The sequence below is a fragment of the Chlamydotis macqueenii genome, chromosome 5 (assembly GCF_036417535.1).
Source record: "Chlamydotis macqueenii isolate bChlMac1 chromosome 5, bChlMac1.mat, whole genome shotgun sequence".
Classification (NCBI taxonomy): domain Eukaryota; kingdom Metazoa; phylum Chordata; class Aves; order Otidiformes; family Otididae; genus Chlamydotis; species Chlamydotis macqueenii.
Genome location: NC_141560.1, coordinates 53,575,412 through 53,590,648, shown reverse-complemented (window position 1 = coordinate 53,590,648; position 15,237 = coordinate 53,575,412). Strand labels below are relative to the sequence as shown.

Below are 15,237 nucleotides of genomic sequence, written 5' to 3'. Positions count from 1 at the left end.
TCTCAAAATCCCTTTCAGTTGTGGATAATGTTCTTGCATGAGCTATGTTGAATACTCTGCACCAGCTTGACTTTTGTCCTCAGCTACGTTAAATAGAATTTACATTCTACAGGCAGAACTGTCCCTCCAGTCTTTCATAAGGAATTGGCAATTTTGAATAACATTATTAAAGATTTTTAGAAACTTACCTGGTCACTTAAGTCTGATACATACAGTCTCTGTATGAAGTGACATATAGGTCACGGAAGTTTAACAAGTGCTTTAAGACAGATATAGAAAACAAATCCACACCAATTCTGCTACGATGGTAGTAACCTGATGACTCTACTTAACCTAAGTGAAGAATTTGGGACTTTAAACCCAGAGTTACGTACCTGCCCTAACATACAAATAACACAATTTCTTTAATTGTGCAGGTGAAAAATGAGGTTACTACTCGCTCCCGTATTGCAAGAACTCTTGGTCTTAGCAAACCTTTGCGTGGGGCTTCTATTCCTTCTGTGTACAAACCAACGGAGCCCTCACTTGGTCTGATGAGAGCAGATATCGGCGCAGCTTCTCTGTCTGTGTTTGGAGATCCATATGAGTTGGATCCTTATGAAAGGTAGGATACCTCTGGATTATGACCTGATAATTTTGAAAGTGTAGAGTTGTTTGTGCGTGTGACTTTTTGCAGAGCATACATCTTGCATCTGAAGACAGCTTTGGATGTACAGGCTCGTAAGAACACATTGACTTGTTCTTTCTTTCCTTCTTGGCTGAGTTTCTGAGCTCTTAAAGAATCAGCCTTCTTTAAAGAGGTTTGCTGAAATAATAAGCCTGTGAAAACCTCTTAATAGGATCTCGGGGGTTATTCAAAGGTTAGGATCTGAAAGAGTTCGATCCTACCATTTCCTGTTTGTTTATTTTACATGAAGATAGCTGGCATATTTGGTATACGATAAACAATGACTTAACATAGAATTAAATTAACCTGTGGAATTGTCAGTGTTTCTCTTTTTTCCCATCTTCACTTTTCCAGACACTTTACATTCAGGAGGAATCTTACTGTGCCATAGTTTGTGTCACTCTTAAGCTTTGGATTCTGGGGAGAGGGCATCTGAAATTATTGTTGGTGAAATTTAATTTTCCACTGAATAAGTCTTTTTGATCCTTTCATAAAAGGAAATTATGCATTTAATATTTTTAAAATAAAAATCCACATTTGAATCTCTGCTGGCTGAATTATGCTGTTCTATTTATGTAACCACAGAAAATAAGTATATTGCACAAATTTTTTAATGTATCATAAAAAAACAAGCTGTGCTCTTTACCCATATCTGTCCTAGTAGTATTATCTACTTCATCTATTTGACATGAAAAACATTCAGACAATTTCAGGGGTCATGTGTGTGTTTTAATCGTAGTAACGAAGAGGTTCCAGCAAATCCAGATTCACCAGTGAGTGCCAAAAGGAGAGTTCTCTCCCAGTCAGCACTGAGGTCTCACCGTCCTGTAGCTCGACCTGTTTCTGTGGGACTTCCCAGGTAAAAATCCATCAAGCTACTTTATTTTTAAATTTTATTTATTTTCTTTTTCTAATTGTCTAATTACCCTAACAAAAGAGCAAACTGGGTGATCATCCTTCTTTAACTCTTTCCTTACCCTGAGTATTGTGAAAGAGTGTGTGGGTGTGCCTGCATGCCTGCACCTGTGTAGCAAAATAACCACAGCATTTTATGCAAGAAGTCTTTTTTTTATGTTGAAGGACACACACTTATTCTTTCATAATAGCTTTAATTATTGCATTGAAATTTCAAATTGGTATTGCCACCCTAATCTGGCTCTTCTTACTTTCTGTTTTGAGATTCTTTAGTAGCCCCATTAGTACGTTTTAAATCACAGTGTCATTAACCTTTAAAAAAACACTTTTTAAAAGATCAAATACTTGAGAGGGCTGGGGAATCTAACTGCACATCCAGAGGAAGAGAGGAGGGATGTACCCGCCTGACCCAATTCCTCTGCCACTTATTGGAGTTCAGAAAATAGAGAGAACTCTTTGTTTGATCCTGCAATTTGACAGTTGCTTTGCTATCTGACCGATGTCTTTGTGTGTGCAAATTGTGTGCTCCTCTGCCTGCCAAGGCCAGGGAGTGTTGTTGGGTGCCTCCCACTGGCAGCCACAGTGGGTTTTCAGGACTAGGGTGTAGGACACAGGGAGCAGGAGCATGACGAGAAGAAAAGAGATGGGGAAAATGGCTGAGGTGGGTACCAACCAAGTCACAGAAAACTGCAGGGCTGAGGGAGCTAAATACTAGGAGAAAGGGAGGGAGCTCAGCTTAGATGATTAAAAGTGTGAGAGATTTACATAGCTGTCCTCTAATGCAACTGACAGCGAAGGTTGGTTTCTCAGGATTAAGATAGTATATTTCTGAGGTAACTTGGAATATTTCTCTACCTTTCCCATCTCCATCCTGAAGGAAGCCTTTCAGGAAGTTTTCCACATCCTCCAAGTTATTTGAGTAGCACATTGCTTAGAAGGTAGAACTGTTTAGCTGAAATTCAGCTTTTCTAAAGGCTTGATTTGGTTGAGCTACAATGAGTTTCCTGGTCTGGCCTGAGTGGTGAATTCTTTTAGCCTTCCCACTTTGTGTTTCTACTGTATGTAAACAAAAAAATCTGTAACATTATGCTTGGAAACCTTGCTTTGTTGTCATACAAAAATGAAATGTAGCTCCCTCGAAGAACTGGGTCTGTTGGTTCCTTTTGAAGTCAGTGGGGTTTTTTTGTTTTTTTTTTTGTTTAAAAAAACCAAAAAACAAACCCAAACAAAATAAACCCCAAAATCTCACCACCACAAAAGCAAAGGAAGAAAAACAGAAGCCCACCCAAAGCCTCCAAACAGTCAGACCTTTTCAGTCTGTGTTTCAGGAACAGAGAACTTAGAGTTAAACCATTTTTGTAAGATTGAGTAATGCATGAAGGGGAGTGTTTGTGTTGTCCCCTGTGGAAGCATTGCTGTTTTTTTCAGTGTAGTTCCTCCTATGCCATACTCTTAGCTACCCTGCCATGTGTATGCACCTATGTGTATGACTGCACCTATGTGTATGACTGGTTCAGATACATCACTTTTTTAGATAGTAGTGTAGGCCTGAGGAATACATTTGTGATGGTGATTTGGTGGGGGGAAGAGAGGCAGCTAGGATGGAAATGTCTCTGAAGTGCAGAACAATGGTTTACGTTTCAAAAATGCATCCTAAATGCACTGCAAAGTTAATCTTTATACACAACACAGTGAGCACCACTCAAATAAGAATAAAAAGCTTCACCTTTTGTTTGGCAGAAGGAAGCGGGGGCTAAATGGCTCTAGTGAGGCCAAAACTACAAGTGAACTTCCCTGGTTGACCTCTGTTTATGCCCTTGATTTTGGTTTCTTTTTAATGTAACGTGTGTGTGTGTGTATAGAACAAGTGCTGTAAGAGTAAAGGAAATATAACCCCTCTGAAACATGCAGAAGCAGTGTACCTGCCTTGAGTCCTGATCAAGAAGCAGAAGCTGCCCCTGTGCCTGATCTGTTGGGAAGCATCCTGTCTGGACAGAGCTTTCTTATGATGAGTAGTTCAGATGTGGTCATCAACAGAGATGGTTCGCTGACTGCAAAGAAGGCAGGTAAGGGTTTGGCACTTCATAGTCAATTAACCTCTTTGTTTCATCCATGTCTGCCCTGGTCCTACAGGCTGCATAGCTTCAAACATTGGGGAATACTCCTATTGACCATTTGAATACGTAGGATAGATTCAGCAGTTGCCAGCAGTAATCTGCCTAATAAGATTCTCGTGTATGCTCTGATATAATGTTCCTTGTGTCTGGTTTAACTGCAGTGCTGAGATGTTACTGGAGGATTTTGGTTTTAATAGGTAGTTTTCTTCTTTTAGAAGTACTGCACTGTAGTTTCATGCTTTGTTTATAAAAAATGGAGGACTGGATAGAGCAGAGATATCTTAGTACCCAGTTCTTCTGGCATTTGTCATGTATTGCTGCCAAGGACCTTGGCAAGAAGTTTCTTTGCCAAAGTGGAGCACTAGAGTACGTGCTAGCATCTTCAGCTGTTGGCATGGTATTATTTGGAAATAATAATTGGCATCGTATTATTTGGAAAGAATCTTTTCGAGTTGAAACTTAGAACTTTATTCTTAAAATAAGTACCTATAACATCCTCTGTTATATAGTCATTTTAGTCAATCAGTGACTACAGGATAATAAACATAAATCTGGTGATATCTACGGAACAGAATATTTTATTTCCTAAACATCAGTGTTTACCTCAGATGCAGTTGTCTGGTATTAAACCTTGAGCATCTGACCAAAAGAACTATTGAACTGCATTATTACTGTGTGGTATGTCTGCAAACCAAAGTGGAACTTAAAATAGTTAGATTAATACTTCTTTTAATGTTGGGGGTAAATGTCTACATAGATACTGAAAAGCTTAATTGTTTGCTTGTATGCCATAGCTCCACTTCACAGAAAATCAGCGAATGACTCAAAAGTGGATGATGGTTCGGGACGTAACACCCAACCGAGTACAGTGCGCTCAGGGACCACAGTGAGCAGCTCCATTGCTGGACCTTCAGTTTCCTTGGGGCTGAGTACTTGCACCAGACCTTCCTCCTCAAGCTTGTTTTCATCACCTTCTCCTTCACTGAGCAGGATTGAGCCTGTAGCAAACCCTGTGCAGACTACATCAGAAAAGGCAACTGTAAAATCAGAATATTCAATGACACCCAGGTCTGCTCAGACTCAGAATATAGCTGCTGTGAGCAGGCATGGCTCCAAGCTGGATGACATGCCCAGATTTAATGGAAACTCCAAAAACCTTGTAGCCACTGACTCATCTTCAAAGCCCCTGTGCTCTAACTTGAATTCTGGCTCAAAAGCTGTAACTGTGAGGCAGCCATTAAAACCACCTCTCAAGAGAGTTGACATCTCTGAGCTTCCCAGGATACCAAAGATTAAAAAGGAAACCAGCAGCAAGCAGGTGGAGCCAGAACCCACAGGAAGCCAAAGCTGTGACATCCCCAGCTCCTGTATAACCCAGCTGACTGGCAAAGAGGGCACTAATCAGCCGGGAAAGGGTAGCAGGGTGGAAAGTCAGAAGTCAAACGCCAAGGAATCTCAGCAACAAACGCGTACAAGTGGGATGTCTTTTTCTACCAGTACAGGCATGTATAGCAGTTCATCGCTACTGAGCACTTCGAGGAACAAAGGCCCAAGCTCTTTTGAGAGCTTTAAAATCAATATTCCTGGAAACGCAGGGCATCCCAGCAGACTGTCTAACCCAGGATTTTGTAACACCTTCCGCCCTGTAGACGACAAAGTGCAACAGAAAGAGAGTCCTTCACCTCTTTTCTCTGTTAAGAAAAAACAGGTCAAAAGTGAAATATATGATCCCTTTGAGCCAACGGGATCGGACTCGAGTTCAGCAAGCAGCAGTCCTGAAAGGCTTGGCTCAGGGATCCCGCTAACTAATATTACCAGGACTATTTCCATTGAAAATCCAAAAGTTCAAATGTTTCAAACTGTCCGTCGTTTCACTCCTTACATTGTAGAAGATGTATTTGGATCTGGGACTGACTCTGATGTACCATCTAGTAACACAAAGTCTCATAGTGATGTGACGGTAGAAAGCAGGATTGTAGAACAGATCTCTGATACAGAGGAGCGAGACAATATGGATGAGGAAGACTTTCTAAGCAGTCCTTGCACTTCGTCTGCTGTTAAGCAAATTTCTAATGCAAAGTGTTTAAAGGAGGAAAGCAGAGAGGGCCCTAACGTGTTCTTTAGTGCTGAAGAATTGATTAGACCTAATATTAATGTGAAACTAGAACCAGATAGCCCCTCAAAGAATGATGGGCAACAGAAAGTCCAAATGGTAGAACAAACAGAAAGGCGATCGCGTTCCAGATCCTGTTCAAACTCCAGTTCCCGAAGCAAGAAGAAGATGAAAAGGAAAAAAGCACTTGTCAAAGAGCGTAAGAGATCCCGATCAGGGTCTAGGGATAGAGCACGCTCAAGGGACCGAAGCTCCAGATCTGCCTCCTGGTCGGGTGGAGAAGAGCATAGCAAAACACACACATTGAAACCCAAGAGGAGGAAGTCTTCTACTGACCGTTCTAGCAGTCACGAACGATCTAAAAAAAAGAAAATGAAGGATAAAACCAAGGATAAAAAGGCAAAAACTTCTTGGTCTAGGGAGACAAGAAAATCTAGGTCACGTTCAGGTAGTCCTGGAAGTACTTCTGAGTTTTATGAAAATAGGAAAAAGAAAAGACGGTCTCGATCAAGATCAAGACGAAGAGAACGTTCCCGATCCAATAGCATTGAGAGGACTAAAAGGCGGAAACACAGAAGAGACAAAAGCTATGAGAGGTATGATAAAGATAGCAGCATGAGATCAAGGGACAGAAAGAGATCAAGATCCAGGTCTCGGGAGAAGAGAAAGTGGAGGTCTCGGTCTCGGTCTGCGTCTCGATCTCGGGAGCACAAAAGCAGCAAATCAAAGGAAAAAAGACCACGATCGAGATCACGTTCCAAAGAAAGGAAACGCAGTTCAAAAGAGACCTCACTTCCTCCTCCACCAGAAAAGGATCAAAAGCCTCCAGATGAAAGTATGTCCAGGTGTCTGGAGCAACCCCGTTCTTTCAAACAAGAACCAAAGGAGGAGTTAGTACTAGAAGAGCTTTCCATAACCATCCAACCAAATGTCAAACTTGAGGAAATACAGGGTGAGACCCCGGTTGAACTGAGAGGGGCCCAAGAAACTATAAAGGCAGAGCCCATCTGTCAGGAAGTGACCAGTGAAACTGCATTCACTGTGCCAGAGATCACAAACATTTGTGTTCCAGTTGGCAATGTGGATTCTTTTGCTGAAACAGAATTAATGAGGAGTAGTGATCCAGCAGTGCTCAGTAGCTGTAGCAATACAAACCTTGAGATTACAGTTAAAATAGAAAATACTGCATTATGTCCATCTCTGATGGAACCACACCCAAAGCAGGAAGTTATCGTGCACACTCCGGCTGAGGCTGCACCGATTCAAAGCTCATCCAAAAGCAAAATAACAGATTGTGTGAGAGAGGTTAAAGATGAGTGCCTTGTGTCAAATGAGAAAACCAGTTATTTCAGTAAGCCTGAACTGGAGGTGGTACCTCAGGGTCCTGCGTTGAAATCAAAAGCACCGGTGAAAAGAGTTACCTGGAATCTTCAAGAGGAAGAAAGCGGCACATTGTCTGCTGGAAAAGCTCCAAGTAAGTCTCTTGGAAAACAAACAGCAGTTGAAGCAGGCTGGTTTCCGTGCCTGGCTAACCCTGGTTGTAGTGTAACAGCTCTGTCATCTGAGCTGGGGTGATCCTGTGGCTTCCAATCCTGAGAGCTGGCGTTTTGTACTTGTTGAAATCGTGAGGTGAGTTGTGTTAATGGATCAGAGGGGACACGCTGTCAGCACAGCTCAGCTAGCCAGCAGCAGCTTGTTTGGCCATGAAGCGTGTATTGCAACCCAATCTCTGAACTGGTAACCCACGTTCCCTCTTTTCTGCAGTTAACTAGAACGGTTGTTTTGCCTTCAGAATTTATAAATATTTATCAGAACTGAGGAGCGTGACAAATCTCTGTGGCTCGCTTCTGTGAGATCTGCTAAGCCAAAGCAGCTTGAAACAGTTTGGCTTGGGACCCTGTGCTGTGTGTGTTGACAGAATTGCTTTTGTGGTTCTCATCGGTTCCTCTCTTGGAAACCCGGTAAAAAGCAGTTGCTCAAGGGGATAAGTCCTCTGTTACCAGAAGGTTTAAAATGCTGATGACTGCTAAACAAAATCCTCTTATTGCTAGCTTTGTTGTTAGATCCTTTTTTTTATTTTAATTTTTTAAAATGTAATTGGCTTTGAATCTTTGACCCATTAGGTTTACTTTGTTCTTAAATGTTTTCTTTTCCTTCTCTTGGGGAACATAGGGATGCCGTTTTACAAACTTCAGCGAGCAAAAGAAAGGCCCTGGAAAGCAGAGGACTTGAACCAAACGTTAAATCAGGTGCAGTTAAATGAGCCTCCTCCAACCAATTATATGATTCCTGAGCCTATGTTTCCTGATCTAGATTCCTCTCAGGTTGGTTTCTCTTCCAGCACCCAAGTGTCATGGAAGGCATCCCACCTCATCTGTGCCCTTGTTGTGCAACACCCTCCTCTCATGGCAGAGTTCGCCTTCCTCTGCGTGTGGTACATTTCATATGGCCCATACACCTCAGCAATCCTCTAATCATTTAATCTCTCAGGTGATCCTTGCAGTTGAAGCACATTTTCTTTTCATTCTGCTCTGTACAGGCAGCTTCTCTTTTCAGCAGTAACGTGCAGAAAGATGGTGCTGTTTGAGAAGCTGTGAGCTTCTCCCTGATTGTGATCAGGCTGTAAAAATTGGCCTGGTGGCATTGATCCGTGCCATCAGTCTGTGCTGTTCACCAGTTAAAGGTGAGTGGGGCTGGTACTGGCTCCTGGTGCACAGAGACCTAGTTGAGGGCTGGGACGTTAGCCTCCCTGATTTAAACTAGTAATAACTTGCCTGTTTGAGTAGATAAAAGGTGCTCTGAAAATCCTGATCTGGTGCTCTCTCTTGTAAGTACAAAGCATTTACAAAATGGTATTTGTTTCACAGGTGTACTGTCAAAATATACCTTTGACGCCACCTCTGCCCTCAAGCCTTCCCCCATGTGCCCCCGTCAGCCAGCCCACGGTTCAGTTTATCATGCAGGGTAGTCTTCCAGCGCTCAGCTGCGTGGCAGGACAGAGCCTGACTCCGGAGCCGGGCAGCCTGGCTACTGCCTCTGAACCAGGAATCCAAGCTGCTTCTGTTGGAAACGCAGAAGAAAAGATCAAAGCACCCAAACCTCCAGTGGACAAAATGAAAAATGAGGAAGTGAGTGAATGATATCAAGTAGCAAGTGCATAACACTAATGAGCTGTTTATTTGAACTTTTAAAATTTGGGGTTTTTTTTTTAACCTTCTCTGTACTGTATTTTCCCAGCCCCTGTTGTCACTGTTGGTTTTGGTGACTGACTATGCTAACCCAGGAGCAGCAGGCAATCCTTTCTTTGAATTTTTTTTTATATTACTCAATTTGATGGTTCCACTTTCTACTGTTTCATTGCAGTAAGATAGAGAGCGATAGAGAGTTCTGAAACTTTCTTGCATTAATGTCTGGAAAAGACTTTCCAGAAACCAGAATGTCAAAATTTCTCTAAACACCTGGTTTTCTCCTTTCTCGTCCAACTTTGAAGTCAATGTCAATTCTCAGAACAGTGCTATAGAGATGTAGGACTGTATCTTGCTGCTTATCAGCACTGAAAATGCAGGGATAGTAAAATACTTTGGAGATTTTGCAGTGCTAGTCCCTTGCTGCTGTGTTTTGGGTTTGCTGTACAGAGCGTAGTGGATATTAACACAACAACAAAAACTTCTCAGCCAATTATTTTACTTTCCACCAAAAACCAAAACAGTAAAGTACTTTTCTCACCAAACCTCCATTTATAAGCAGCAGTTTTTATTAACTTGTTTTGATATAATATATTCTGATGTCATCTGAAATCCTTAATTTATAGGCAACTCCGCAATTTTCAGAATGCCGTTAGAGCTACCTGAAGCTTTATATTTGCAGCTATGACTTGATGCTTCTAGAATATGCTGCCTTTTCATGTATGTGTGTTTACTTCAGAGCTGTTGGATGGGGAAGGAGGAGACCAAAATTAATAAGTGGACATTGTAGTCACTCTGTTAAAATGCATTCTCTAAGACATAGATAAATGTTACATAAAACAAGGGTTGAAACAAGTATTTGTTTCAAGACTGCAATTTACAGTAAAGGAAATCCCTTTGAGGCTAGCTCTTACTTAGGTCGTTGAAATTGTGAAATTAGTATTTTCATTGTTGGAGTATTTCTAAGAAAAGTAGATTCAGAAGCAGTTTCCGAGACAGCACAAGGTAATGAACTTCTCTGTTGTGCAGTACATGAAGAAGCTCCACATGCAGGAGAGGGCTGTGGAAGAAGTGAAACTTGCTATTAAACCTTTTTACCAGAAGAGGGAGATCACAAAGGAGGAGTACAAGAGCATTCTTCGAAAAGCAGTGCAGAAGGTAAGGTGACAGTGAAATGTAGCGGAGCGGCTGTGCAGATCGTTCAGTAAGTGGCAGTACCTCGGCTTGCGCTTGCCAGCTTCAGCAGTTAAGTGCTGTAACTGAGTGGCGGCTCTTTGGACTCTGACTCGTACTCTGCAGCCTTCTGGTGAAGCAATAGTTGCTTTAAGCAGAAATGAGCAGTGCCATTGATGAAAGCTGTCGGACTGTTCCTTTTAGAAGATTTGTGTTTTCACAAATGTTCCAGTGGTCTGGAACATTGCTAAGCTTAAGGTGCCTGAGCTGAAATGTTACCTGCTACGTGCCTTGGGCGAGAATGGTTAAATCTCTCTCATTAAGGGCTTTGGCCAGAATCGTCAAGCTGTTTCTTATAAAGTGAGAAAATACTTGGTGCGTTAATTCCTTGAGCATCTGAGCTGTCCCTGAACTTTGGAAGATGGCCTTGCAATTTGGCTGATGTTGACTTTTGTCCCAAATCTTAGTGCAGATCAGGTCATGGCTAAAAAAGAACTGATCAGGAGGTAAATGTTGTCTTGCGAGAGCAAGTAATGCTCTTGTGGTCAAGGCAGTTAAATGATACCCGAGAGAGCTGTATTCTCTCCCTGCTCTGCATTCTTGCTACCACTGAGAAATTCCATCATAAACAAAAACTCCTGAGATAATGGCTGCAATTTCACATCTCTGTGACCCATATGAACCTTAGGTGTGGTTTGTAGGAGAGCTGAGCAACACCAGTTGCTGCTGAAGTCACTGTGAACTCTTCTCTGAACACTGATAAAGTTCTTTCAGGGTCTGTTCTTTCTCCCATATCTCAAAATGGGCCCTCAAAACTGCCACATTCTTTTAATCTGAGTATCACTTCCTCAAAATCATCAGAAAAATGGGAGATCAACACTTCCTTGTCTAGCATGTATTGTGTAAAAACTGGCTGGACAGAAAAGCCTGTAGTAAAAGTGAATAATCCTGCTTTCAGAGATACTTCTGCATTCAGGTTGTGCTCAGTAGATAAGCCCTGGGTCACTTCTGGAATGCTTGAAGTAAAATATTACTCATATCCTTGTGGAGTTTTCTGCTTTGTGTCCCGCTATGAGACTTGAGGGCGTATGCAGGAATCGCTTCCCTTTGGAAGCTTAGAGCTTCTCGGTCATTTGTTTTTTGCGTGCCTGAACTGCTGTAATTACTGTTAACTGACCAAATGCCTTTTCTAATCCCTTGTAGATCTGCCACAGCAAAAGTGGAGAGATCAACCCGATGAAGGTCGCTAATCTGGTGAAGGCGTACGTGGAAAAGTACAAACATATGAGGAAACACAAGAAATCTGATGGTGAAGATACACGCGAAGTGGAAAACTGAGAGCAAGGCACAGCCAGCATGACTTGGACTGAACTTATTCTGGCTGCGAATGCTGTGCCAGAGGGAGCAGTAGATCTGCAGTTGCATCTCATTGAAAAGAAAGTGCGGAGAAGCAAGATTATAATCGGACTTACCTGCAGAACCTTCTTTTGAATTGTTTCCATATGGGAATGAACTTGGGGTTGTTTTTTTTATTACCTACAGATGTAGAACTAAATAACAAACAAATGCCTCAGACCAGCAGAGTAATTCGAGGGGAAACACAGAAGAGATTAATGTTTGGGACTCCCGGATTGCTACAGTTTTCAGGGTTACTTAGGTCACATTTTTGGGCTGTGCACTTGTCTTGCTAAAAGTTTAAAACTGGACAACACTTTTCATATACAGTATATTGAGAGCTGTATACTGTTTCCCTTGTGTTTATTTATCAAAATATGGGTTGTCTTTAGAAACTTCTGATTTAATACTTGAAATGTTGTATTTTTAGCCCATTGGATGGTGAGCAAAGCTTTACTGGCTCTGTCATCTAGGGGTTGCAGAAATGAGCTAACCTTTATAAACTGACTTCAGAAACACTGCTCAAGCCGTGGTGTTTATTTACAGTCTGTTGGAAGTATCCTGTTAGTGAAAAGTTTAATTTCAGGGTGGGAGACTGTGTTGCACTTCTGTAAATAATGCACTGATGGCTGGTTTTGTGTCTGCCTTTCAGGAAAAAAAAACTGAAACAAAAAAAAAAAAAGCATTGTGAATTTTCAGTAACAGGTTGGAAGGATAAAGTTGAACTGATGTACAAAGCAGAAATGTGACAGAATTTATAAAATTATTTTGAATGGTTTTAGTCCTATGGTGGGTGTCATTTGTTTGTCTTGCAGCTGCCTCTTGCCCTGGCTGTTCTGTATGAACCTGCACACTTGGCTCTTGCGTAAGGAATACCATGTTTCCAGAAGAGGATTGGAGTTGAATAAGTGATTGTTCCTCCTCCTCTGTAGAAGGACTGGTTTTCCTATCGAGAAGCGAAGGAGTCCAGCACACATACTGACTTCATCTTGCTTTTTTTTAAAAGCACTCATTGTCCACATGTACTACAGAGCAACCAATCTTTTAAGAGATATATTCAGCACCCTTCAACCTGACAAGAAGCATCATTTCCCATCTAACTGTGGTAGGGAGAAGAGGTTTAACAGGGAAGCTGAAGAGAAAACCAGTAAGTTACAACTTAGAAACTGGCTTTCCCTTCAATGTATGTGGCCTGTTGGACCAGATGACAGCAACATACCCTGTGTGAGGGCTTTCCAAACCTCGCAGAGAGCACTTGGAAACTGATTTCTTCAAGGCAGTCTTGCTGCTTGTCTTCAAAGAGAAAACAGTTGGGCTCTCTGGGATGACTTTTATAAAGCAAGTAACTGCAGCTCTTTGTTTTTCTTCCCGGTGAGCATAGGAAAACTCACAAATAGCAAGACTTTTGATCCGTTGCTGGCATTCCTAACTTTTCAGTGAACTCTGATTTCGATCATGGGATTTTTGTCTGCATACTGTAATTTTGGCTGTGGTTCCAAGTAGGTGATTTGGAGACTTTTTTATTAATTATTTATTTAAACGAAAAAAAAAAAAAAAAAGCCTCTATAGCTGGACTGGCTGGACTGGCAAAACACTTCACTCCCATCGTTCACCAACATCAGCAGTGTTTAGGATGAGCCCTGAGCATTTTGGAGTTGATCTTCCTTGGCTCTGTTTGCTTCCTCTATGAAAGCGCAGCCTGAATGGAGCATAGGCGATGGATAACTTTGGGCTTTTCTTTGAAGAGTTTTGGAACAACGGCTCACTAAAACTGCAAAAGCAGAGCTAGAAGAGAAGCTTTAGTTTTAAATCTGAACTTGTAGCTAGAATATATACCTAAACAGATGGGTGGTGGTGTAAATACTGCTGATAGATGCCTTGACAAAATAAAGTTCAGAAACTTGTATAGCGCTGTTGGCACAAGAATGTGAGAATGTGATGTAGTTGTGAGTACAGTTAGGCTGCATATTGGACACCTTTGGATGCATCAGCGGAACTATTCTGGAATTACCTGCCTGCATGAGTGAAAAAGGGTAGGTAGTGTGAAAAACAAAGCTTCACCAAATAAAAGAAGCAACTACACTGTTGACTAGGAAGGCAGTGTCAATCTGTTTTGTTCATCAGACTGATTAACTGCTTTAAACTCTTGGTGTTAGCCTTGAATTAGCAGCTAAGGTAACAGCCTGTTGCAAGAAAGTCCTGTGGGGACTTAAATTTGGCACCTGCCATTGCTGGAGGAGCAATGAAGCTGAAAGCTGTACCTTCTCCACGTGCTTCCTGCTGAAGTTACAAGAACAAGAATACTGGTTCTTCCATTCTGTCTGCTGTCGAAAATAAATCCATGAAATCGTAAGCTGCCTCTTGGGAGAGGCAATGAGAAATGTACCTAAAAATGCCTCTTCTGGGATGTTCTAGAAAACAATTTTTCTAGTATACTCCGTATACTATTTGTGCTTGTGTTCTCTTTTTTTTTTTTTTCCTATCTGATTGACCTTCTTGGATCAGATGCTGCCACCTGTTTAATGGAAGAAATCTTATTTTTTCAACGTGTGGTATTTTGGTAGCAGCATCACCTCTTTCCCTACTCTGGCATCAGTGGTGACACCAAAAGCTTCTTTAGCAAAGGCAGGGATGCTGCTGTAAGAAGTAGATTCAAGCGCTACTCTGCCACCATCCTGTCTCATAGGTGACCTCCAGCGCTGCTTTTAGGACATACCCATGGCCCCAATATCTGGCTGGAGGTGCTTGCGTTGTTGGGAGCTGCTCTGAGGATGGATGGAGAACGAGAGGGTGGGGTTTTCGGGCAGAGCTCAGGGAGGCGGGGAGCAAAACGAGAGGAGGAAACGAAAGGGGCAGAGCGAGTGATCCGGAGGACCCAGCTGGTGCCACACTGCAGGGCCATGACCCAGCCCAGCGTCTGTGAGTAGCTGCCGCGGCTCTTTGCTGCTCTGTTCAGAACGGTGGTGGGAGCCCTTTGGCCTGTCTCTCCGACGGCGCTGGAGGAGAGACCGGGCGTTTGGGAGAGGGTGAAAGCTTGCTTTCCTGCTGGGCTTGTTGCACATCCCAGGTTTAAGTGGTGATTCTGAGAACCCATCGTGAGTCGATCCTGAGCAGGGTGCATTGCGCAAGGGAATGCTGTGCTTGGCATCATCTGGTGAGGAAGTGAAACGAGGGAGAGAAAGCAGCTCTGACCGTGTTTTGTTTTTGTATTGTGTGATCCTCATCCCACATCCCCCTGACGCTCTTGCCTGCAAACCTCTCTGCTCTGAACACTTTCCTTTTGGGGAGGTTCTCAGCCATCACCGAGTCCCTTCTTGTGCACCCTGTCCTGCAGGGGACCCCGCTGTCCCTGCGTTATTCCCCCTGTCTCCCAGGGCTGGGAGCGTCTCGGCAGGGAATTGCAGCATGCATCTGGAGCAGGGGGAGGATGTGAGAGAGGAAGTGTCTGAACTCGCTGGCCCTGGCCTCAACACGTCTCCCTAGCTGTGGTCGAGAGCTGAGGGCGGGCTGGGTGAGTTATTTGGAGAGCAGCTCTCCTTCTGACGTCGACTCTGCCCTGCCAGCCTGCTGCTGGGATTAGAAACCTGCCAGTTTCAAGGTGGATGCATCTGCAGCCAGAGCTCTCGCAGTGCTTTAATGAGAGCAAAGCTGTTAACGTGACGTTTGGGCTAC

General features: G+C 42.8%; 1 protein-coding gene across 6 annotated transcripts in view; it reads left to right on the top strand.

The window, feature by feature from the left end:
* PHRF1 (PHD and ring finger domains 1) overlaps window positions 1-12,346 on the top strand; it is a 32,178-nt gene extending 19,832 nt beyond the window's left edge. For 4 of the 6 annotated variants that reach the window (XM_086747906.1, XM_086747907.1, XM_086747904.1 and 1 more), the window contains exons 11-18: window positions 417-604; window positions 1,407-1,526; window positions 3,494-3,648; window positions 4,494-7,286; window positions 7,985-8,061; window positions 8,680-8,940; window positions 10,027-10,155; window positions 11,374-12,346. In XM_086747906.1, the coding sequence (XP_086604032.1) occupies window positions 417-604; window positions 1,407-1,526; window positions 3,494-3,648; window positions 4,494-7,286; window positions 7,985-8,061; window positions 8,680-8,940; window positions 10,027-10,155; window positions 11,374-11,508 (3,858 nt within the window). In that variant the 3' untranslated portion in view covers window positions 11,509-12,346. Of the gene's footprint in view, window positions 1-416; window positions 605-1,406; window positions 1,527-3,493; window positions 3,649-4,493; window positions 7,287-7,984; window positions 8,062-8,153; window positions 8,303-8,679; window positions 8,941-10,026; window positions 10,156-11,373 lie in introns of those variants that run through there. The other 2 variants (XM_086747908.1, XM_086747910.1) reach the window with 2 other exon arrangements.
* The last annotated feature ends 2,891 nt before the right edge of the window (window positions 12,347-15,237 follow it).